The sequence below is a fragment of the Leucopleurus acutus genome (genome assembly GCF_964270905.1).
Source record: "Leucopleurus acutus genome assembly, chromosome: 15".
NCBI lineage: Eukaryota > Metazoa > Chordata > Mammalia > Artiodactyla > Delphinidae > Leucopleurus > Leucopleurus acutus.
Genome location: NC_139157.1, coordinates 21,661,712 through 21,688,372, shown reverse-complemented (window position 1 = coordinate 21,688,372; position 26,661 = coordinate 21,661,712). Strand labels below are relative to the sequence as shown.

The 26,661-nt window shown below is 37.5% G+C and overlaps 2 protein-coding genes across 3 annotated transcripts in view; one reads left to right on the top strand and one right to left on the bottom strand.

The window, feature by feature from the left end:
• Window positions 1-488: 488 nt before the first annotated feature.
• On the bottom strand, window positions 489-5,760 carry LOC309972295 (uncharacterized protein; the record flags this gene model as incomplete). The annotated part of the gene is made up of 3 exons (XM_082855937.1): window positions 489-735; window positions 1,529-1,624; window positions 5,341-5,760. The coding sequence occupies 3 exons, from the start codon at window positions 5,758-5,760 to the stop codon at window positions 661-663; spliced, it is 591 nt and encodes a 196-aa protein (XP_082712063.1). The 3' UTR covers window positions 489-660.
• The window catches only part of AIG1 (androgen induced 1), a 234,197-nt gene continuing 213,219 nt past the window's right edge, over window positions 5,684-26,661 (top strand). The window contains exon 1 of one of the 2 annotated variants that reach the window (XM_082855612.1): window positions 5,684-5,899. In XM_082855612.1, the coding sequence (XP_082711738.1) occupies window positions 5,759-5,899 (141 nt within the window). In that variant the 5' untranslated portion in view covers window positions 5,684-5,758. The remainder of the gene's footprint in view (window positions 5,900-26,661) is intronic. The other variant, XM_082855613.1, reaches the window with a different exon arrangement.

Sequence of the window (26,661 nt, the reverse complement as noted above, 5' to 3'; positions counted from 1 at the left end):
GACAATGATGTCCACAAAGATGCTGAGATACAGATGTTGTTTCTGCCTCATATGATACATTTCTGTCAGATATTAGTGTGGGTGGAGCAGGCAGCTGCCTATGAGGGGTGGTGGGAACTGTAACAGATGAGAAAACACAACCCAGAGCACATGGCTCCTCAGTAACAGAAGGGGAATTAAACCTGGGGTGGTGCACTGACTGGCAGTATCCGCAGCTTGGTGTTATAATTAAAACCCCAAAATACATGATTTCATATCCCAGCTCTGCCCTTTGCTGGCGGTGTGACTTTTGGGGCAGTTTACCTAATTTTCTCTCTGTCTCCATTTCCTTTTATGTAAGATGCAGATAATAATAGTAACCATTCTCAGTGAGGATAAGAAGAGCTAATATTTGTAAAGGGCTTAGATCAAAGCCTGGCCCACAGTAGGTGTTATATGGGTGTTCATTAAATAAAAAATAGATACGCTTGAACCCTGGTTTCCTTAGCACTATCCCACTGCCTGCCGGGAAATCACCCCAAGTACCTCCTGGTATCATCATTTAGCTGCGTGTAACAGAATACCCTACTACATTGCTTTCAACAAATAGGGGGTTATTCTCACATCACAAGGAGCCTGGAAGGAGGCCACTGCTGGCATGGGTTCAGCAGGTTATAGATGTTAGGGCAAAGCGCTCTGGGATCCTCTGATTCTTTTCTTCGTGCTTACAAGGTGACTACTGAAGCTCCAGTCATCCTGTACACAGTGAAACAGGAAAAATAAGGATGGGGGTAGGGCTACAGGGAGGGGTGTACTAATGGAATACTTCTCAGAAGCCCTTTCAGCAGATTTCGACTTTACACAGAATTGTGGCTTGGCCCAGACACATCACTGCACGCTCCCAACGTCCTTTTGGGTCTGTTACCTTCTTCTGTGTGCAGAGTCCAGCAGGCTTGAGAGGGTGTTTTGGACACCCTGGGTAGGATGTCAACATGGCACTCTTCCAAAGTCCCACCCTGCAGCCTGCTAGCTGACACCAGCATACAGGGGTGGTGGTGTTGTTCTCGTTGTTGTTTTGGCTGACACAATTTTTAAAAATTTGAACTACAATGAGTCTACGTAGGGCATTTGCTCCAGTTTTTCAAAGATTCAATTTTACACTGTTATCTTACATTTAGCTTGACTGAATTATATACATGCCTGGTCTCTGAAGGATTTGGATTTAAGACTTCTGAAATATCTTTAAACTATCTGTTGAACATTTATTTAGAGGTTGAAGGCTGTTGGGAAACAAGACCCCCTGGTGGTAGGAGTCTGCCTCTTCTCTACTCCCCTGAGCAAGTGAGCTCCTCCCAAACTCCTGTATATGGTCTACTCAGCAAAACAAAAGCTCTGCAATTACCCTGACACCCACTGGGGAGAAGAAATTTAGCGATGATTTACTATTATTCTGGAGCACATTAGGAGGGCTCTCTCACCAGTCACCCATCCACTGAAGCAGTTTATGAAAACGTTTCCTCCCTGAGAATAATTCTGGTAAGTGGATTACCTTCAATTTCCCACACTTCCAGGGATATTTTGGTGCCATTAAGTGACTGGCTCTTCTAACACAGCACACTTGTGATGCTTCCAGACAACGCGGACACTGCAAAGCGGGCAGTTTTTGACAAGGAAATAGTGAGTACAGGTAGAATTTGGATTGCCACTAAGCCATCCACGTGGATTGTCCAAAGCCAGAAGATGACATCCTACATTCCGAAGAGGGACTGGCAAAGTGGGCTTTCATTGAGTCTTGCCCAATGTGCTGGGTCTGGATATGTGCACACCGAGAGCATTCCTGGCAGGACAAGTAGCTTTGGCAAAGTTACTGACAGATCTCAGGAGTGAAGGGGATGTTTCAGATCTGTCTGAGATCTAGCCGGTGCCTCACACCAAATCTCAGCACTACTTTTTCTAAAGCTTTTCAGTGACTGTCTAGAATCCTTGGTGTTTAGAAATCTCATAACTTAGGGTTCTTTATATATATATATATATATATATATATATATTTTATATATTTATGTATTTTTTTATATATTTATTTATTTGGTGGCACTCGGTCTTAGTTGCAGCTCGCTGGCTCCTTAGTTGCGGCACATGGGCTCCTTTAGTTGTGGCATGCGAACTCTTAGTTGCAGCATGCATGTGGGATCTAGCTCCCTGGTCAGGGATCGAACCCGGGACCCCTGCATTGGGAGTGTGGAGTCTTAACCACTGCATCACCAGGGAAGTCCCAGTAGAGTTTTCTATAGCAAATTCAGTCCATTTTTAAACCTGAAAAAACCGTTGCAATCAGCAACATCAGCACAACTGCTAGGCGCCGCCGCTCATTTGCCCTGTAAGTAACAACCCTTCCTGGTTAATAGCAAAAAAATCTGGCTAATGAAATGTATTGGCACTATGTTTCATATCTAAAGCAATTAAAAATATCTGTAGTGAGCATCAATTATTGGGAAAAAGAATGATTTTTGCCCACTTTTTAATCTTTCCAACTGCTCTCTAGGGCAAAAGAGCTCTCTTTGGAACCCTAGTCCATAATAAACACATGTGAACAAATACACACATTAGGTTGTAAAAGGATGGTTTCTTAACTGGTTTTTGAGCTACAAATAATCCCTAAAAAGTGGCTTTCTCAACTAAATATGCAGACATTACAGTGTATTTATAGTGATTAAAAACTGGAAACAAACTAAATATCCAAAAATAAAGTTTAAGCAAAATTATGCTCCTATTATGTCATGCTATGCAACAATTAAAAATGATTTTTACAAAGAGTTTTAAATAATAAGGTAACATACTTATTAAATTTAAAGCAAAAAAAATCTGCTTGATGCAAATTGTTACATGGTTATGTCACAACTAAGTATATATTGTAAGAAAGACTGGCAGGTATGTGCTAAAATGTTAACAGTGTTTTCTGTGGGTGGTGAGAGTGGGAGTAATTTTTTTTAATTTCCTATTTTAATATCATAAATATGCTGCTTTTATAATAAAGAAAAATGAGCAACCCAAAGGTATCTTTTCTGCGAAAGCGAGGGGATTCTTCCCAAGCCCAAACCTCTCAAAGGGACACATCCTATCTTCTACCCTATGGTGCAGACAACTGTGAAGGGGGAAAAATAATCCTTTCAAATACATTCACACTGTTAGAAAATGCTTATCCAACGTAAACACAGAACCAAAGGAAATGCATAAACATTGAATATTATAAGGATATGCATAAACACAATTCTTCCTCCTGAATTTGTAAGCAAATACCCATGGCTATATGAAGTTGGCTTGTTGGAATACAATGTAAGGGAGACAGAGGGTCCTTGTCATTTCCAAAATTAGTAGGGATTATCATCACCAATGTGTTAGATGCTCTCCCCCTTCAAAAAAGAAAGAGAAAGAATGAAGATTCTGTATCAGTTTTTAGAATTACTTAAGGAAGAATATCTTGAGCCCATATATAGACTAAGAACTATTAACAATAATCAAAGAAACACTAATGTATAATAACTAGAAGCTAAAACACGGTCTTAAACTCTTCCCTTGGGAAACATGTTTTCATGAAACTCAACTGGACAAGGCTACTCTCCTCCATCCCCACTCATTGTGGGGCACTATGAAAAAGCTAAAAAAGTGACATGCAGATATTTCTTCTGTACAGTGTACAATGAAAAGCAGTATTCTCTAACTCAAATATGGAATCATGTAAAACTTATCAGTGATTAATGTATTATAGTTCATAAAAAAGGATAACTTTCCACAGAGTGAAGTTTTAAGTGCAATACTGTACTGCAATACTTACACTAAGAAAAACGCAGTCTGTGTGTAGGTTAATATTTTTTTCGCAGAGACACGTGAAACATGTCTAAGATTACTAGATATGGTCTAAAAAGCAAAAAGAGCAACCTGGATGTGTTCATAAATAATCAGCAAGATGTTCCAAAAATTGTGGACTGACATTCTCATAAAATATTTGAGTCAATGTTTATGCAAATGTTTCATTTTTTTAAAAAAAAGCCCACAAAACTCATTATCTTATTATGGTTAGCAAATCACAAAATAACAAAAGCAAACCATTAGAATAGGTTCAAAACACTTTTTGAATGGTATAGTTACTTAAAAAGAAATTGAGTACAGAATAAAATTTTAAATGGCTTTATACAAATATTATTATATTTTTCTAGAATGGGATAGGGAGTCTTATTTATGATTTTCTAAATTGTAAGGTAGGAAGGTATACCAAATTTTAAGGATATCACACGAACTCAAAACTTTACTAAGGACTTAGATCTTCAGTAGATCTACTTTTTAATTTTGCAATCTTATGAACCTGTAGCATGGACACACAATTTTTAAAAATGCACCCAACTTTTACATGAAAATAAAACTAGAAATCATCAATAATGAATAGTTTTATGCTGGTAGAATCTTCTTGGCATTATCTTGATTTGGAGGACATTAACTTCTACTGGCATAATTATGAGGCCGATTAGAAAATATCTACTGGGTTTCTTTATTTTGGTTAAGAGACTGGTTGGAAAAATTCAGGAGTTGCTACTTTACCTCTTAACACTGTGCACTCTGCTTTCCCTGCCCCCTCACTCCACATTCCGTGACTCAGGAGACTATTTTCAGAGGACACCTGTTTTAAATGGATCCACAGGAAATACCTATGTTGTCTTTTCATAATCTGACCCTGCATCTCGTTAGCTGAAATGTGATGCTGCCCACAGAATGAAGCAACTTCAGTGTGACAACATTTACTGGAAGGTGGAGGGAATCCAGTTTATATTTATTTTCCTTCCATTAAGCCCTGGTATTGGACTGTAGGAAAAAATAAATAAGGAAAACGGCAAAACCAGTTTAACCCTCAAAAGATTAGTATTAAATTACACAAACGGGTTTTACATCCAGACTCAGGATGATCTGCTCTTGAACTGAATGTAATCTTGCAGCAGAAACGTATCTGACACTCCTTTCTTTACAACGTTTTATTTATAAACCCCTTGTCCACAGTTCACAGTCGGCCTTGTTATATATTGATAGGATATTTATAAACCCCCGGTGGAAAAGTGCAGGGCAGCCTACCCACTGGAATAGAATTAATAAGGGGATTTCATAGAGATTAACAGTAGTCTAAAATTCCAGTTGGGTCCAAAATAAAGCAAGTCACTCGGGGGCCCCGTTTCACGGGTTTGCGCCCCCCACGTGCGCGCCTCCACCGGTGCCACTTGGCCAGCAAGTCCCCGAGCTGGACCGTTGGCCCACCCCGGGGTCCGCTCCTTCCGGGCGGGTTGCCCGGCCCCCGCGCCCGGCCCCGCGCCCGCTCACCCTGGGCCGCGCTCCCTCTCCGCCCGGACGCTGCCGCTGGCCGCGGTCCCCGGAACTCGGCGCGCGCTCCCCGAGTCCCGGTCGTCCTCGGAGGCTGCCCACCCGCTCCCGGGGCTCTGAAGGGCTGCCCCGGGCCGGGTCTCCGGGACCCGCGAAGGCAGCAGCAGAATGACGTAGATGACGAAAGAGCTGACGCCACGCCGCCCACCCCACAGCCGCCGGTGCCCGCACACACCGCCCCGCCCCGCCCGCCCGCGAGGTTGCCCGCGCGCGCGCTCGCGGTCGCGCCGGTCCCGCGGGACACGTCCCGCCAGGGCCCCCGCCCGCCCCGCCCGCGGCCGGAGTTCCCACGGCGCCCGCCAGAGCCCTGCGCCGGCCGTCCTCCTCGTCGCCGAGCCCGTCCGCGCCTTTCGCGAACATGGCGCTTGTCCCTTGCCAGGTGCTGCGGGTGGCCATCCTGCTGTCCTACTGCTCTATCCTGTGCAACTACAAGGCCATCGAAATGCCCTCGCACCAGACCTACGGAGGGAGCTGGAAATTCCTGACTTTCATTGATCTGGTAAGGCCGCTCCCCTCCCCCTCCCCCGTCCTCCCCTCATTCCGAGCCCGGGTGTGTTTGTGGGTGCGCCGGCACCTGCGCGCGTGCTCCAGCATCCACGCCGGTCCTCGCCTCTTCCCCAGTGACTGCGTCTGAAGGCCAGGCTGCCCCCGCAGCAGCACTTTCTGTAGCACCCAACGTTATCTGGTAGCTGGGGCACGAGTGGAGGTGGGGCGCAGCCAGGTGGTGGGCTCTTTGGAGGGGAACACACACCTGCTTCTAAGAGGTGGCACGGGAAGATTCTCAACTTAGCAACTGGATCGAACGACCTTGGTCATGAGCGGCCTCAGACCCGTTCGCCCCCAAGGTGCTTTCCAGAGCACCCACCGTGGGATCAAGTCGCAGCAGCTGAAGGAAACTGGGTATTGTCGAATTACTTGGTGTTTCCTCTGAAAGGACTGTCCTCCTAACAAAGGAAAGAAAGCTCCTCATAAAGAAGAGAAATCGCCTAATAAAGTTGTCTTCTTTGCATCTGTTTTTGCCCATTGTCAGTAATTTACTTCCAACCTTCCCCCACCCCCCAGAAGCATTAGAAGAGAGAGCTTTTCAAAACGCGTTCACAGTGGACTTTATACTTTCCCCATCTTCCCGTGTAAAAGTTCGCAATAGTTTGCATAAGCAGCTCCTCTGTTGGCACAATGATGGCCTTGGCAGTTGGAGGGCTTTTGTTTGTTTGTTTATTTGTTTTTTTTAACAGTTTATCCACTTCTGGCACTGAAAGGGCTGGAGAAGTATCACATGAGCATAAAACCCAATAAGGACATGGGGTGGAACCTAGGAACTTCAGGGTGAAAGACTGGCCCAAACATACACTAAAAGATGGTCAAGTATGGACAGAGAATTAAAACAAAAGCGAGGAGTTCTGAGGACTAGAGAAAATGTAGAACCAATTCCTGGATCGCCAGAACTGCCCGTCCAAGGTTATACACAAGGTTGGCTACACAAGCAAGATTGTAATCTCTAATTGTTGACCCTTCATTTTGATGAAGAGAACTTGACACCTGTTTTAAGATACTTCCAAAGGCTTAGGATGCTTCAAAGATATGCAGTCAGCAGGTTTTTGTATAGAAATACCGTTTTAAATTTGTATCATATTAGATACTTTCAGAGAAGAATTTAAGCCCTTCCCCCAGCACTTTCCAAACTGGGCACCAAGACTGACCAGGGCATAGAGTGTTTCAGGGGTTTCAATTTTCAGTTCCTCAACTTCCAGCTCTTTCTTGAAACTGATCTGTCTCTGAACATGGGTGTTGCCTGCCAGTTCTCCTTTCTTCTGCCTTGTTCATCCAAGGGACAAGCACGTGACAAGGCTCTGTGCTGTATTTATCTGTTCCTTTTAGGATTCAGAAGATAGACAGTTGTCACTAGAACTATCTTCATATTTGATTGAAAAACAAAGTCAGACTTATCTTGACAGAAAGTCTTCTTGAGTTGATTGGCTCGTCATTGAGGATTGGCTCTACCTTTTATGTTATGTAGCAGACTTCTGGAGACTGAAACCTGCAGCCCTGAAGTTCTGATAAATATGTATCAGAGTGTTAGAAATCATGTCCCCTTTTCAGCTGTTCAAACTTATGTTAAAAATATTTAGATGTTATTTAAAAAATATGTGCCTAGATTTTCAGAATTCTTTTACTGGCTATGTGAACAAAATTTCTCTTGGATCACTACCTTATCCCATTTCTCCTGATCTCACTTTGAGCTGGCCCATTTGAGTGTTGTCAAGGAACAGCACTGAGCTGAAATACGGATGAAAACCCCACCAGAACCATAGAAACTATGAACAGTTCTCAGAAGCACCTTTGCATTAGATATAGTTTTGGGGGCGCAGGGGAGGGGATTAGCAGGTGAGAGCGGTAGAAATTGAGGGTATTGTTAACCCATGCGAGAAATGACAACTCACGTTGGCATTGCTTACTGTGTGTTATAGAACAAGACTCACAAGAAACGATGTACCTCTCATAACCTTTGAGTGACGTGAAACTGTAGTAGAGCCAATCTGACTCGGCTTAAACTGTCATACACTTTATATTTTAGCATTTAGTGGTTGGACCTGCCTATTTTAAATAATCATGACAAATATATTTTTGTCTCTTTCATATTTAAATTCAGTTTGTATAGGGCCTTCAGCCAATCATTCAAACTTTTTATCTCTGTGGCTTCTGATTAAAATATAATAAATCTTTAATTGAGGGTTCCTGTGAGAAAATATGTCTAGAATATATTCAAAGAAACACTCATGCAAAGTGTTATTCTTTTTGTTATTAGATTTAGAGTCTTTGGAGCTTAAGCATTGTACAGCTGTTAAAACAACCAGCCTGTGAGTCCCTACTATTGGTATGAAAAGATTAGGCCACTATAATTTACCCATTTAACTTTTCATTTTTCTGTGTTAAAAAAAGCTGAATAAACTTTATTACTTAGTGCTTTGGACATTTTTAATGATTCTAAGCTCATTAGAGCAATTTTGCAAGAGGGTTTAGCTTCTCAAAACTTCAGTGAGAAGGCCCTTGTCCTAGCCAACTTGGATCACAGAGAGTCAGGACATTTATCCTGGTGGCCACAGTCTGATTCCATGATCCATGGCATCAGTGTACCAGAATGTAGCTCAGGAATCTCAGGCGACACGTATCCAGGATCATATGGTTATGTGGCAGGGGCCGTTCCAGCTATATCCATACCTTACTTTGAGTATGAGAGTCATCCCAATAGAATCAGAGCTCATGGTAAAAAGTGAAATGAAAGTTATTGCATAATAACTGCATAATAATTGCATAATAACATAATAACTGAATCTGCATCATTTGAAGAAAATTCATGAGCTGTGATACTGGTTAAGAAGATATTTGAACATTAGTAATGTTCAGTAATCTTATACTGAACATTATTACTGAACTATTACTGATATATTACTGTTATCAGTAATCTTATACTCTTATTGTTATTACCCAAGAGCTTCTTTTCCTAGAATTGAAGAACTGTAAAAGAACTAAAAGTGCTTCAGGAAAATTCAAGTAAGTAAATGGAAATGGAATACTGTCTCCACATGATAGGCAGAATAATAGGCCCCCAAAGCATGTCTGCATCCTAATCCCTGGAACCTGTGAGTATGTTAGGTTACATGGCAAAGGAATTAAAGTTGGTAATCAACTGACCTTCAAATAGGGAGATTTGCTCAGATTATCCATGTTACCCCAAGGTTTCTTAAAAGTGGAGGGAGGCAGGGGAGAAGAGTCAGTTGGAGGAAGATGTGACGGTGGAAGAAAGTCCCAGAGAGGTGCAACACTGCTGGCTTTGAAGATGGAGGAAGGGCCCAGGAGTCAAGGAATGTAGGAGGTGTCTCCAAGCTGGAAAGGGCGAGGAAATAAATTATCCCTAGAGCCTCCAGAAGGAACATAGCTCTGCTGACACCTTGATTTTAGCCCAGTGAGACCCATTTTGGACTTCTGACCTCCAAAACTATAAAATCATAAATTTGTGTTTAAATCACTAAATTTATGCTAATTTGTTGCAGCAGCAATAGAAGACTAGTATACTTGGCTCTAAATCCTGTGACCTAGAAAAGAAACCTTAAATGTTGTTGTACTGATGTGGTGACTCAGCTAGTTCTTTATGTGTATTAGATAACTGGTTAATTTTAGTTTTAACTAGAAACTATGCTGAGGAGACATACATGTGACAACAGGCAATGTGAGAATCTATGAAAATGGAATAACTTTGGAAAAACTAGACCTTTTCTCTACTGTGAAGTATTTTAGAAATTATCATTGTGAAACATGCCATGCTGGGAGGAATACTCTTAACTGGAAATAAGCTGGAAAGAAAAAACAATTAAACTGACGAATGTTCAAATATTTTCTTAACTAGTATCACAGCTGATGAATTTTCTTCAAATGATGCAGATTCATTCACTTATTCATTAATCAAATAATTTCCCAAGTTATGTAATAATTGTCCCCCAAAATAATAGAAATGAGGAATCAATCAAACCAACATACATAAATTAAAAGAAAAAAGAAACTGGATGTTGAGGCCTCAAAGTAGTGCTGAAATACATTGGGTGTTAGGAAACATTTGAATAAATGGAACTTTCCAGATGTTCAATGAGTATTCTCTTCTTGTCCTGTTTCCTCCTAAAAACATTCGAAACACTACGGATTTTTTTTTTTTTTTGAAATATAGCAACCAGAATTTTATTCAGCTCTATATGGTAGAATGTCTAACACGTGAATAAGAATCAACTTCTTTGAAAAACATGAACTGGACATTTGTTATAAAAAATTAATATTGATTTTGGATTTAAGAAACTGATTTTTAAAGGTTGAAATAGAAATGTGATGATCCCATTTGCTCTAGTTTGTGGTACTCGCCATTTTGATAGTTACCATGTCTTAGGGCTCCATTATATTCATTATTTCTCCTATACTGACATTCCATTCATGCACAGGCTGAACACCGGTGAGGCCCTACCTCCTCAAAGTGTAGTGTGAGGACCAGCAGTGATCTTATCTGGGAGCCTGGTAGAAATGTGGACCCTCCAGCTCAACCCCAGACCTTCTGAATAAGAATCTACCTGTTAATAAGATCACTAAGTGATTCTTTTTCACATTTTAGTTTGAAAAATGCTGCTCTAGGCCATGCTGTTTTTGTTTTGTAATTTAACATAGAATAGCTTGTAGGACACAGCCTTCATATATTAATTCTGCCAACTATATTTAAAACATATTTAAACATATTTCAAAATATATTTAATTATGTCACTTTTACTGTGACATAGTTAAAAACATGTTGTAAAAAATTACAACTGTAAAATAAAAGAAAGAGAAAAATATGTATTTGGTACCAAGGGTAAGCTATTTGTTGCAATTGAGAAACAAGTTTGTCTAATCTTTAGGGAAATCAGGTGAAAAAGAATACACATTTGATTCTATTGTCTCTACTGTTGGAATAAAGGAAGCATAACAATTTATCAGGAAAAATACAATTCCTTCCAGGCACTGACTTTGCAAGGTTATTTATCACTCAGCTGGTCATATAAATGACATCGGGTAGCATAGCAGGTAATGCCTTTGATTGTTTTCTAGCAGATTATCAATAGAAATATTCTTATTGTTGATGGTTTTTATATTATGATTTTATGAAAGCCAAAGGCATGGTCTTCTGTTTTGACTGGGTGAAGGCATTTTTGTAGAGGTTTAAGGTAGTATAATCTGGGTACTTAATTTTGTTATCTAAATCCGTTTTGCAAAAGAATTTGAGAAAACCACAGAGTGAGCAGGATAAATAAGTGTTCAGATGTTGAAAAGCTTGGGGTGTTCAAAGAGCAGGAAATGGTCAAGTACACCTGGAGGATAGATTTTTTGCTTTTAGACACACTAAGAATTTTTGACCTTTAAAAATGTTTAAAAGGGAGAAAAAACTGCATAAGTATACTAAATGATGCATTTGAGTTTGTCATATTTACTTATATACTTATAATAAAATATTCTTGACTCCATTAAGTGCATGGCTTAATTTTAAATAGGAAATAAAATATCTTGAGAAGAGATTCTACATACTATTATGTAACTATGATACTTAGCTTTGCCAGTCAAAACCGCAGAGTGCCATGTGAAGGCCAGTAGTTCATTGAGTAGTCTGAACAAAATTAGATTGGTTTGTTTTGTTTTGGTTTTTTCTTTTTTTTTTTTTTGGATATTATACAAAGAGGGTGAAACTGCAAATTTTTTTTCAGTACAATCAGACTTGACCCTAAAATGCAGGTAAACTTTAAGGATTAAATAATGCTTTTTCCTAACCTGGGAGAAGAATTTTGAGTATACTTTACACAGAGTCCTCTTCCCCCTCTTTGAAAGTGTTTCTTTTGGAGCAAACATAAAATAGGGACCTGGTTTTGTCAGAGTCGGGGAAATAGTTGATGATATAATCTCTAATTCCCTTTCTTAGTTGCAAATGTTATTGAAATTACAGAGTCATCTGACCATGTTGAGGTCACTTCTTTTCCCATCTCTGCCATCCCCCATGTCTGGTATAACATTTAACAAAATTGGTAGCTGCTCTTGAGGCTTTCATTTGTTTCTCTGTGTTCCCCTGAAATGTCATATGTTTCTGTGGAAGTGTGAACAATACTACAGTTTTCCATATTGAATCAGATGTTCCTGTGATCCAAGCACACTTGGAAAAATCTTACTGCTTAGGATTCCATAACAACATAGCTTTCTTTTGCGTCTAGCAGCCTGTGGCTAGACAGTTAAAGGGCCCCTGTCTCACCTGCAGGGTATTCCTGCCAGAGGACAGTGAGTACAGACCCCTCTCTGCATGTGAGAGACCCCTGGATCAGATCCATCGTGGAGGGCAGCAAGGTATGCAATGTTGCTTTGATAGGCTGGATCAAGACAGGCTAATTGGGAATCACCAGAGAAATTGCTTGAATTCACGAATTGATAAGAATACTGTCATTTTGAATCTTGAGCAAATGGCATGTGTTCATGACAGTGCTTTAGAAGCATGGAATTCTAAAAGTCAGTGAGACAGTGGTCTAGCCCTTTCAGATTGACATATGTAGAACTGTCAGGCTGTATTATAACTTAAAATTTTAATTTCAAAAGCAGTACCTAAAATTCCAGAAAATTTGTATAATACTGGAAACCGTAGGGAAGCAAATATATTCCATCTTAAGTGTCCCTAATTTTCAGTGCATCTTAGCATTGAAGTGCTTCAAGATGGTATTTACTTCAGAACTTCATGAACACTCAGAAACACACATAGAGGGAAAGTCAGACTGTATATATATGCATGTATACATTATATGCATATATGTGTATATATGTATGTGCACATTTATATATTCAGATTTCAGAAAAATCATATTATTTATAAAAATTATTTTAAAATTATATTTAAATTAAAGGAGATACCAATGTTAGTATTTTGGCATTTGCCTTTTGAGCCATATATGGCCTTTTCTTTGAAACAAAAATTCAATATATACATATGGTTTGTATAAATTTGTTTTTTAAAATTAATAGACACCATAATTCACTCTTTTTGGTGTGCAGTTCTGAGTTTTGCCGGATGCATAGTAGCCACCACCACAATCACCTAAAAATACTAAAATATTCCCTTGTGCTGCCCCCTTAGAGTCAAACCCTCCCCTGAATCTTAACAATCACAGGTTTGTTTTCTACCCTTGTAGTTCTGCCTTTTCTACACAAATATGTAAAGCAGACGGGATATAGCGTTTGAGCCTGGCGCTTTTCGTTTAGCATAATACATTTCAGATTCCTCTCTGCTGCTGTGTGTATCCATAATTTGTTCCATTTTAACGCTGAGTAGTATTTTACGGTATTGATGTATCGCTTTGTTGATTCACTCATAAATTGAAGTGCATTTGAGTTTTTCCTAGTTTGGGGTGATTATGAGGAAAGCTACTGTAAACATTTGCATCCAAGTTTTTGTATGAACATGAGTTTTTATTTTTACTGGGAGTGGGATCGCTTGGTTATATGGCAAGTATATGTTTAGCTTGATAAAAAACTGCCAGACTGGTTTCCAGAGTGGTTGTGCCACGTTGCACTGCCATCAGCAATGTGTGAGGGTTCCAGTCGCTCTGCGTCCTGTCAGTGTGTGGCATTGTCAATTTTTCTTTTACTTTAGCTATTCTAATAGTTGTGCAGTGGTATTTCATTGTGGTTTTAATTTGCATTTCCCTCATGACTAATGGTATTAAGCCTCTTTTCTTATGCATTCTTATCATACATATATCTTCTTTACGAAGTGCCTGTTCAAATCCTTTGCCCATTTAAAAAAAAGGGTTGTTTTCTTACTGTTAAGCTTTGAGAGTTTTTGTGTATGCTGAATAGAAGTTCTTTGTCAAATATGTGATTTGCAAACATTTTCTCCCTGTCTGGGAGTATCTTTACCTTTTGTTGGTATAGACAGGCCCCAATTTACAATGGTTCGACTTTATGATTTTTCGACTTTTTTATAGTATGAAAGTGATATACATTCAGTAGAAACTGTACTTCCAGTTTTGAATTTTGATCTCTTCCTGGGTTAGTCATATGTGGCACGATATGCTCTTGCAATGCTGGGCAGGGCAGCGAGCCCCAGCTCCCAGTCAGCCATGCGATCAGGAGGGTAAGCAACCAATACACCTACATTCTGTTTTTCACTTTCAGTAGAGTATTCAGTAAATTACATGAGACATTCAACACATTATTATAAAATAGGCTTTGGGTTAGATGATTTTGCCCAACTGTAGGCTAATGTAAGTATTTTGAGCACGTTGAAGGCAGGCTAGGCTAAGCGATGATGTTCAGTAGGTTATGTGTTCAGTGCATTTTTGACTTAGGCAATATTTTCACTTTACCATGAGTTTATCAGGATGTGACACTGTGGTAAATTGAGGATGATCTGTAGTGTCTTTTGCAGAGCAAAAGTTTATCATTTTGATGACATCCAGTTAATTTTTGATTGGTGTGTAGTGCTATCTCATTGGGGTTATAATTTGCATTTCTCAAATGGCTAATAATCTTGAACATATTTTCATGTCTTATTTGCCATGTGTATGTCCTCTTCAGTGAAACAAATAGTATTGTTAAATTCTACTTTTTGTTAAATGTTAAATACATTTGATTTTTGCATATTGACCTTATATCCTATGATTTTGCTAATTCACTTATTCATTCTAGGAGCTTTGTTGTGGATTTCATGGACTTTTCTTTTTTTATATAGACAGTCATATCATCTGCTAATAGAGACAGTTTTCTTCCTTTCTAATTGTCATGGCTTTTATTTCTTTTTCATGTGTTGTTGCATTGGTTAAGACTTCTAATATGATACTGAACATAAGTGGTGAGAGTGGATATTCTTGTCATTTCTTTTTTAGGAGGAAACAGTCTTTTGCAAGTAAGTATAATAGTAGCTATAGACTTTTTATGCATATACCCTTTATCAGTTTGAGTATATTTCCTTCTGTTTCTTGTTTACTGAAAAGCTTTTAAAAAAATATCATAAATGGATGTTGAATTCTGTCAAATGATTTTAACTGCATCTATTGATATGTTCATACGGCTTTTTTCCCTCTTAATATGGTGAATTACATTGATTGATTTTTGAATATTAAGTCAGTCTTATACTCCTGGGGTGAATGCACTTGGCTGTGGTATATTGTCCTTTTTATATATTGCTTAATTTGATTTGCTAATATTTTGTGGATTTTACCTCTCTGTTAATGAGGAATATTTGTGTGTAGTTTTTTATTTTTCTTCTTTGCCTGACTTTGATATTAGTGTAATGCTAGCCTTATTCCTCCTCAATGTTCTGGAAGAGATTGAGCAGAATTGGTTTTACTTCTTCCTGAAATTTGTGACAGAATTTATAAGTGAAAACCACTGGGCCAGGAGTTTTCTTTGTTGAAAATTCATTTTGGTTGATTTCAAGATATAGGAGTATTCAGCTTATTTCTTTCTTTTTCATTGAGATTTGGTAGTTTATATCTTTCAAAAAGTTGATCCATTTCATCTAATATCAACATTCTTTCCTTATCTTTCTCTTATTGTCTTTAGGGTCTGTGGTGATAACCACATTTCATTCCTGATATTGGGAATCTGTGTCTTATCTCTTTTTCCTTCATCAGTGTGGCTAAGGACTTCTCATAACTTCTTTATGTTTTCAAAGGTCAGCTTTTGGGTTCACCGGTTTTTTCCTATTGTTTTTCTGTTTTCAATTTCATTGCTTTCTGTTTTTAAAGTTTATTACTTTCTCCCTTTTGTTTTGGGTTAAATTGGTTCTTCTTTATTAGTTTCTTAACTAATAAATCTGTGGAAACAGATTGTTTATTTATTAAATTGAGTCCTTCTTCCCTTTTAAAACATTTAATACTAAGTACTGCTTTAGTTGCATCTCAAAAGTTTTAATACATTTTATTTTCATTGTCATTCACTTCAAAATATTTTTTAAATTCCTTTGAGTCTTTCTATTTAAAAAAATTATCAAGTCTTTGTTTTTGGAGCAGTTTTAGGTTCACAGCAAAATTGAGAGAAATGTAGAGAGATTCCCGTATTTTCCTTGCCCCCACGAGAGTCTTTCTATTTTACAATGGTTATTTAAACATGTGGGGTTTAATTTACACATTTTTGGCTATATCTGAGATATCTTTCTATCATTTGTTTCTAGTTTAAATTCCATTATGATCAGAGATCATTTTCTGCATGATTTCAATTCTTTTAAATTTGTTAAGTTTGTTTTTATGGCTAAAATATGGACTATCATGTTGAATATTTCATGTACACTTGAAAAAAATGTATTCTTCTCTTGTTAGGTAGAGTGTTCCTTAAATGTCAATTATATTAAGTTAGTGGGTAACGTTGATCAGGTCTCCTATATCTTGCTGATTTTCTGTCTGCCTGCTCTCTCATTAACAGAGAGGAGCATTGAAGTCTCTCTGTAATCGTGTAATTGTGTAAAAGTGTAATTATGGGTTTGTCTATTTCTTGTTTCAGTTTTATCAGTTTTACTTCACATATTTTGGGGCATATACATTGTTAAGTACATACACATTTAAGAATGCTATATATCTTGATGAATTGTTTGTTTTATGATTATAAATATTCTTCTTTTCCCTTGATAAATTTCCTTGTTCCAAAGTCTGCTTTGCTTGATATTAACATAACTTTTCCAGCTTTCTTTTGATTGTATATTTTTTTCATCCTTTTACTTTTATCTTTAGTGGTATATTTAAAGTGGATTGTGTTTTGACAACATACTGAGTCTTATTTTTAAATTTATTTGATAATCTCTATACTTCAGTAGATACCGTTTACATTTAATTTAATTATTGAAATGGTTGGATTTAGGTCTACCATTTATTATTTGTTTTCTTTTTCTTACCCTTTTTTTGTTCCCTCATTCCCCATTTCCTGCCTTCTTCTGGATTATGTGAGTATTTTTTAGTATTCACTTTAATTTAACTATTGGCTATTTGGATTATCTCTTTGTATTATCATTTTAGTTGCTGTTCTGGGATTATCATATACACATCTCACTTTACACAATCTAGAGTGAATAGTTTACCGCTTCAATTAAAACATACAAACCTTATCAATTTACCCTCCCCACATTATGTGATAATTGTCATATTAAGTACATCCAAATAACTTGAGAACTCCATAGACAATATTATAAGTTTTGCTATCAAGTCAAATATTTTAAATAACTTAGTAGAGTAAAATAGTCTGTTATATTTACCCAGATATTTACCATTTTTATTGTTCTTCGTTCAGTCCTTGTGTCTATATTTCCCTCTGATATCATTTCCTATAAGCCTGAGAACATTTTTTTACCATTTCTTTAAGAACAGATCTACTGGCAACAAATTCCTTTAGTTTCCTTAATCAAAGCCTTCTTCTGTTTTGCCTTCAGTCCTGAAAGATATTTTCACTGGGTATAAAATTCTGGTTAATAGTTCTTTTATCACTTGAAAGATGTTGTGTCACTGTCATCTGGCCTCTGTGATTTCTGGTGAGAAATCTGCAATCATCCAAACCGTTGCTCCCTTGAATGTAATGTGTTGTTTTCCTCTGGCTTGCTTTAAGTTTTTTCCCTTTATCTTTAGTTTTGAACAGTTTGATTATGATGTGTCTGGCCCTGTTTTTATGAGTTTATGCTATTAGGGATTTGCTGAACCTCTTGAATCTGCAATCTGATATCTTTCACTCAATTTGAGAAGTTTTCAGTCATTGTTTCTTCAGATATTCTTTCTGCACCCATCTATCTCCTTTATCTCTTCTTCTGGGACTCCATTGATATGAATATCAGACCTTTTGATTATTGTCACACAGGTTTCTGAAGACATGGGTTTTTTTTCTTTTTTCAGTCTTTTTTTTCCTCTCTGTTCTTTAGGTTGTATAATTTCTATTGATTTGCCTCCAAATTCACTGACTCTTTCCTTTGTTATCTGCATTCTGCTATTAAGTGCATACAAGGAGTTTTAAAATTTCAGCTTTTGTCTTTTTCAGTTCTAAAATTTCCATTTTATTCATAGCTTCTACTTCTCAACTAAGCATTTCTATCTTTTATTCTTTTAAACAATGTTCACCTTTTATCTTATGGAAGATCATTGAAGAGCTGTCCTAAAGTCCTTGCCTGATAATTCCAATGTCTGGGCCATCTTGGGAGTGGCATTTGTTAATTGTCTTTTTCCTTGAATATTGATCAGATTTCTGGCTCTTTGTATGTCAAGTTATTTTTGAACATACCCTGAACATTTGGAATATTATGTTGTGAGACTCTGGGTCTTGTTAAAGCCCTTTGGAAAACGTTGACTTGCTTTTCTGTTTGATTGTTTAAGAGGCAATCAATCGAGTTAGGTCCTAACTTCATATTCTGTCTCATAGTGGTTCTGATGTCAGCTGAATTTTCAAAGATGTTGCGATGCTTTTTGGATCTTACTGGAGCTCACACCACTCAAGGGTTAGTCTAGAACTATGGTAATGTTTTCTATGGTAGTTCAGGTCTTGAAGCATCTGCTATGCTTCTTTAGGTTTGTTCTGGGCAGGTCCAAGACTTATGTCTGTTCATAACATAGACTTAGGAGTTGCTTCTTTTCAGCTCTCTTCTCTCCATGATTTCTCCCATACTCTACAGCCCTCAGACACTCTTTTTCTTGGTTTCTCTGGCCAGAAAGATGGAGTTCTCTCAGAATCTGAGCCTCCTATGCTGCCGTACAGTCCTACACAATTGGAACGTCCTTCACAGAGAAGCAGCAAGAGAAAAAAATCCTCTGTAAGAAGGCCTTTTCCCAGTTTCTCTGGTTTTTCTTGGGGTTTTAGATACATGTGCTGTTGCCTGTGCAGCTCTGTGACTGGGCCTGGCCTCAGAGCACAGCTGGGAGAGAAATGAAAGGTGAAAAAAAAAAGGGATCTCCCTCAAAATCTCCAGCACACAGCAGTCTTTTCCCCATACCTCTGGCAGAGAAGAAGGCGTTTCTCCTGGAGTTTTTGCTGTCTGTACTTGCTGCACAATTCCAGAATTCAGCTTGCCCTCAAGTCAATTCTAGGGAAAAAAGGAAAATAAAAATTCATGGATCTCACCCATTATGGATCCTTAATTCAAGTTTTCACTTTAATTCCCAATACACCTGGTATGTGTACTTTTCAAAGTCCTTAGGTGGTGGTTTTTTGTATTCTGTTGTGAGTTTTAGTGGGAATGATAGGCTGCAGTCAGCTTTCTCCATCATGGCTGGCACTGGAAGTAGCTTACATATCATTTTAATACCTATTTTTTCCACCTAGAATATTTTGTAAATATTTTTCCATGCCATTATACATTCTTCCATAACATCATTTTTAATGACTGCATATTCCTTTTTTTTTTTAAAAGAAGATGTTGGGGGTAGGAGTTTATTAATTAATTAATTAATTTTTGCTGTGTTGGGTCTTCATTTCTGTGTGAGGGCTTTCTGTAGTTGTGGCAAGCGGGGGCCACTCTTCATCGCAGTGCACAGGCCTCTCACTATTGCGGCCTCTCTTGTCGCGGAGCACAGGCTCCAGACGCGCAGGCTCAGTAGTTGTGGCTCACGGGCCTAGTTGCTCCGCGGCATGTGGGATTCTCCCAGACCAGGGCTCGAACCCGTGTCCCCTGCATTAGCAGGCAGATTCTCAACCACTGCGCCACCAGGGAAGCCCCTGCATATTCCTTTTTATATGGGTGTTTATATTGATTGTCTTAGTGAACAAATGGATAAATAAATTTTTACACACATCTGTGCTTATTTTCTTAGGATAAATTATTAGAGGCAGAATTGCTATACAAAGTCTTTAAAAGAGTATCTTAAACTTTAAGTCAGTAAATTTACATTCTCTCCAATATTCAGAGTGCTTATTTCTCTATATTCCTGCTAACACATTTTTCTATGAATAGAAAAATGCTAGTGATCACTTGAGGTGCTTCAACCCCACAGTTTCCTGTCCAGGAGATGCTGTGTAAATATTTCACCACATATGTCATAAATGTAAGTGACTAGCTATCTTTGACTGTTTATAAAACCCAGTGGTATTAGGCACATTTAGTTTGGGCTCATAAATACTTGAGGCAAACATAAATCTTTAAATGCCTAAAACATCCCAGTTAGGATGGAATTGACATGGCTGAAGTGAGCAAAATAGTTTTCTATGCGCAGTAATCATGGGTTTCCTTGTTTATTCTACTCATCTTGCATTAAAATTGTATGTTAACTGAGTCATGAGTGATTTATTATATCCAATTTGAAAAGTCAACATTAGGAGTCCAAGGAAAGTGTGTCTGCTGTAACATTACCCATCCTTTTCTTTGTAATTACACTTACACATCTTTGCTATTTCTAAAAAGACATATGAACATTAAGAACGCATATAGTATGGGAGAATATCCTCTTCTAAAATATTAAGGCATTTGTTCTATGCCAGAACAGATCATTTCTGTATCAGCCCAGGTCTTTGCAGAGAAGAGAGATGGCACACTTAATTTCGGTAATTTGAGTGAATTTAGTGAAGGAATGATTTACAAGGGTGGACAGGGTGTAGAGAAGTCACAAGATATAGCACAAAACTTGTGGGCTAGTAACAGGGGCAAGTTACCGCTGTGAGGCCTGAACAGTGACCTTCGGTGCTCATCTGGCATGCAAGGACCCTCAGGGATTGAGGGAACAAAACAAATACCCCAAGGGTCCTTTCCTTCCTCTGTCTGATTTCCTGCCAGTACTCCTCCTTGGTTAAACCCTACAGGAAGTCAGAGGGTAAGAAAGCCTCTTCATGCAGTGCACAGAGATCTACCAAAGTGAATATAGGAAAATTTATTGAATTTAAATCCCTTAGCACAAGCACATTCAGAAATCTCTGGCCAATTTGCAACCATTTGTATATGATGAAGGAAAATTTTTGTTGCAGAAGGTATTTATAGTTGAATATATAATATAATTCTTAACATATGAGATTTTTAGCAAAATATACTATCAATTTATTGTAGAATTATATGCAACATATTATACCTATTAAATAGAGGCTTTATAGGATAAAAGGTGAGCAGTTGGGTTTGGAAGTCAGATCGAATTTGAATCCCAGCCTTTCCATCTACCAGATCTGACTCTGGGTAAATTTATTACCATCTCTAAGGCCTAATGTTATTATTGCTGTTTTTTTTAATTTGTTAAATGGGAATAATGATAGTATCTATCACATAGAGTTGTGAGGATTAAATGTGATAATGTATATTAATTGTATAACCCAATGCCTGGCACATATCAAGTAGTTAATAAATGTTATCTACGATTATTCTAATTGTTACATATATACCTGTCAACAGAGACAAGAACCATGATGTGAGAGGACTGTGGTCATTATAGGATGAAACTAATTTTTTAACTAAGTATAGTGTTCAGAAAGGATAGAGAGTTCAATGATTAAGTGCACAGGCTCTGGAGTAAAATCTCCTGGGTTGGCAGCCTAGTCCTGCCTCTGACTGCTTCCTTGAACAAGCCACTCATCTGCTCTGTGACCTAGTTTCTTCATCTGAAAAGTGAGGATGATAGAAATATGTACATACATAGAAAGGATGAGGGACTTCCCTGGTGGTCCAGTGGTTGAGACTTCACCTTCCAATGCAGGGGGTGCAGGTTCAATCCCTGGTCTGGGAGCTAAGATCCCACATGCCTCAGGGCCAAAAACCAAAACATAAAACAGAAGCAATATTGTAACAAATTCAATAAAGACTTTAAAAGTGGTCCACATCAAAAAATCTTTAAAACAAAATAGAAAGGATGAAATTCACAATAATATAAGAAATTTAGAATTTACAGTCAACCTGGTTTCAGAATCTGAGAGGATAGTCCCATGAAAGCCAGGGCTAGCGAAATTGTTTCCAGATATGTAACTGATGGCCCTCCATATCTGCTGGTCTAAAATCTGAGATGATAGTACTGAAGCTCTTTTCTTGTTTCTGATTCAGGGATAAAGTGTCTGGAAAGACTTCTTTATTCCAGGGTCATAGATCTGGAAGGCAGCCAAAGTGTTGCCCAGTTGGTGTCTGTAAAACCCAGAAACAACTAGGCAGCAGGGAAGTAGGAAGAGGTCTAACAGAAGTGCATTACATCCTAAGAAATGTAATATATACAAACAAAGTGTTGTAGGTTTCTAGTACTAAGCAGTAGTGTACTCTGAGATTTACAGTTTCTTTTTCATGTACTCCATTACTTCAGAGTGATAGAGAACCAACCTATGAGTAGGGCAAAATGCCTTCTCAACAGGGCAAACGCTCATTACCTGGAAAGCTTACAAAATACTACTAAATTGAGCTTAAATTGTACATATAAATTATTATTCATCCATAGTTCTGGGACTAGAGCAGCACTGAAGTAAAAGAGTGACCCCGAGATCAATCTACATATCCTATCTGTTGGAAAATACTAGTCTTAGATAAATCTTTTTTTGTTCTGAGCTGAGTAAATAGAATAAAACCCAACTATATGCAACCCTTGAAAATATTTGAATAACAAAGGAAATGGAATATCATCTTAGAAACTCACAAGAAGAGCATGGTAATAAAGATTATTTACACTAGGAAACCAAAAAGTTTTAGAAAACTATTCAGAATTCTCAGATTCATTAGAATGAATGGCATGCATCCAAGAAACAGAATACAGTGTTGCAAGTTGAGAATAGAAAAATGAAAAAGCAACAGGATGAGATGAAAAGGAAGGTGGGTGAGAGAAGATTAATTGCAAGACTCTAAAATCCACAATGGGACCAGTAAAAACTAAAATCGATACTGTGGAAAATCAGATCAGTATGATAGAGAACAAGCTAAAAAAATTCTCCTAGAATTCAAAAGATAAAGGAAAAGGAACTAAAATAATGAAAATGAAGCCATAATGTAAAGAGAATGGAAATTCAATAACAATTATTATTTCTGAAAAATAAACCACAGCAGTTAGAACAGAAATAATAATCAAAACAAAACTGAAAAAAATTCCCAGTGCTGGGGGGAAAAGAGTTCTAGGCATATGAATTGAAAAGGTTCATTATCTCTCAGGCAAAATAAATAAGAAATGACACACATCTGGACTCATCCTGGCAAAGTTTGTGATTTAAAATAATTATTAGCTATCATATAAGTCTCCACGCATGAAAAACAAAATAAGACATGAACATGAACATAGAGCACTTTAACAAATTACCTGCTAGGGAGCAAATATTACAGTACTGAGTCATCTAAATTTAGTATCTATCATTTAGACTCCAAATTAAAGAAAGTAACAGAGCAACACCTACAAAATTTTGAGGAGAAAATGATGTGATTTAAAATTTTGTATTCAACCAAGTTATCTTTTTGAGTTCAGGTAATTGACATTCATTATCAGTTATGCCAGTTTTCATAGACTACCACCCCTATTTACCTCTTCTTTTTTTAAAAAAATTCTATTTATTACTCCCTTTTTATTGAACAAGCTGAGAGGAATTAAAATTTAAAATTCAAGAATGAAGTAGGCATATTATAAAACTTGTGTTGTCTATGAAAATGATGAATTATAGGGTAAAGTCTAAAGAATCTGTTAGGTTTTTTCAGTTTGCAAGGACCAGTGGAATAGTTAAAAACTAAAATGTCTCTAAGGGAGACTATTGGCCAGACATCTAGCTGAGTTAGTGAGGTCCGAATTATATATTTTTCTAATGTTGTTTTCTTGATTAAAGTTACACAGAACTAATCTGAACAGATGTTTCCTAGCAGAGATACTACTTTAGTGAGTACATGAGAATTATTTGTAATTAGCACCTGAAAGTACTCATCTGAGCAGTGTTGGTTTTGCTGCTTCTGTTGCAGTTTACATGAATTGATATACCAAAACTGGCTAAATCACCTTTCTAAACTGTTAGAATGCTTTTATTATTGGTCAGTTTCAAAGGTAAACTACAGTCATATTTAGGCCAGTCTAAAATTAGAGATCTCACCTGTCTAGACTGCTCCTCTCTTTGCTCTTAAAATATGATTTCAAATAGCATAGAATTTAAAAAAAGAAGAACCTTGTGTTGTCACTGTAAATAAGACTTAATCTTGAAACCTCACGATATGAATTTCCTTGAACTAAGATTTCACTTATGTGTATACCACCACAGTGCTATAAATACTATATGATGGTCAATAAATACTAAATGATATTACTTGATTAGAAGTTTTCTTGATAACTTCTCTGTCTTCAAAAAAATAATTTAAAAAAAGGAATATCCTTCAATCTAGACATGGGTCTCTATCAAATTTAAGTTAGAAATTAATAGGAGTATACCATAGATACAGTAATACAATTACAATTGATTTATTCCTACTTTACATTTTTACTGAAGGACAACCTAGCATTATCATTTTAAATGAATTTTTCCTTCTAATATCTAAAATTTCTCCATATGTTAACAGAAGTTAAACTCGTAACTTGACTGTAATAGACATAATCTGAGCCAATTTCTGTTTGTCACAGAAAGCCATTATGATGTGACCTAATTTGATATTTTAAAAATTGCTACTAAGGACTTTAGGCATAAATGGAAAGAGCAGCACTATACCAGAGGATCGAAATTATAAAGGAAAAGTGAGATTTTTTTTTTTTCTAGAAGAATGCCTGTCAGATGTAACCTCCCTTGCTTTTTGCTGAAATGGGGATTGCTCTGTTATTTTGTAGAGGGAGAATTTCTCAGAGATATTCTGCTGTAGCCTCTTTCCCAGTCCTTATGTCCCCCCTCATTTCCTCATTTTTTAAGCATAGATTCCATGGTCCAACATTTTCACACCCTTGCACACTATCAACTACCATGTCCTTTTCTGCTTTCAGTCTTATTGACCTAGAGAACCTTTAATTCTGACTAAACCCAACTACTACCTACTCATTCTTGCACCTGAGCAGCTGAGCATAATTAAAGAAAATCATGCTGTTTGGTCCTCCTTCATATTTATGGCCACAGATATCATGTGGGCCCTCAGTACTGCCCAACAATGCACTACATTTCCCTAATCATTTGAATCTCCTATTTTCACAGCGCCTTTTTCATCTGTTTTCCTCTATCCTTAAATCTTGGGCATCCCTTCCCTGATCCTCTTACACAGAGAATAATCTTTACACTGGCCCAAGAGCATAGTGAACCTGCTGTTTGTTTCAATTAGAAAACAAAAGCAATCAGAAGAAACTTCTTCATTCTCCCATCGTCAAATCTGCCAATCTACCTTCATTTGAGCCTGTACTCCATGTTCCCTCTGTTAGGATGGATGAACTGCCCATACTTCTAAGGACTACTCTTCCATGTGTGCGCTGGACTCCAAAACTTCTTGCCTACTTGAGTGTTCCATTACTGAGATTATTTCCTCTCGTGTATTATACAGTTTCCCACTTCAGCTGCTTCATTTCCATTAATCTGCAAACATACTTTACTATGTCTTATCATGAACAAAATAAAATTTATCTTCGTCTTGAATCTTTTAGTGCCACCCTATGTCTCTTGTTCTGTTTCCAGCAAAACTCTTTGAAAGAGCTGTTTACACTTCCAATTTCCACTTCCTCTTCCCCCATTATCTCTTAAACCCACTCCATTCTGATTAAGGTTACCAATGACCACCACAATGACAAATATAATGGCCAATTCTGAGTCTTCAGTTAACTTAAACTCTCAGGAACATTTGATCCAGTCAGTCACCTTCTCTTTCTTGAGACACTTTCTTAAAACTTGGTTTCTGGGAAAATACACTCTCCTGACTTTCCACCTACATTTCTGGCTGTTTCTTCTTAGTTTTCCTTTCATAATTCTCTTCCTCTTCTTAACCTTTCAATTTTGAATGCCCCAGAAATCAGTCCTAGATCCTCTTCCCTGTATAGTCCACACTCGCTCCCTTGAGGAACTCATTTAGCATCATGACTTTAAACATATTCTATGTGATGATGATCCTCCAAATTTATATCTTGAGCCCCAGTCTCTCCTGAGCTCCTTATTCTTATATCCAACTGCCTGCTTTGTGTCTCTGGTTAGAGGATTAATATGCATTTCAAATTTATGTTCAAAAACAATTATTGGTTTCACCTTCCAAACTTGTTTTTACCTCATTGTTCTCTGTTTCAATAAATATCACCATCATCCAGGACAGCGGTGTTGTACAGATCTAGGTTGCATTGTTCCTCTGAATAAACTGAATTTTTAATTTGCATCTTCTGTGTACTTTCCCCACTGGGATCTCATTTATTCAAAATAGGCTTAAAAGTGTAAACAATTAAGTGTCAGTATCTAGCTCTTGAAATTTTTAACCTAACTGGACAGGTACTGTATTAATAATATGATGAAAATGATCAACTAATATCCCTTTGTTAGAGAAATTGCTGTAAATCAGGGAATAACCTTCAAACTAGTCAAAGCACGCACATAACGCACCCAAAAATCTTTTAACCAGTTTTATGTCTTGAAGATATTTTAGCAAAGGGTTTTTGATTTTTAAAATATCGGCTTTTACCTAGTGTTTAGGGAAGTAGCAAATATTCTGTAATAACTGTAAATGGAAAGAAGTCTTTAAAAATTGTATAAATAATTTAAAAAATAAATAATGGATAGACATGTCTCAAAAAACGACATACCAATGGCCTACAGCTATATGAAAATGTGCAAAACATCACTAGTCATCAGGGAAATGCAAATCAAGAGCACAATGAAATATCACCT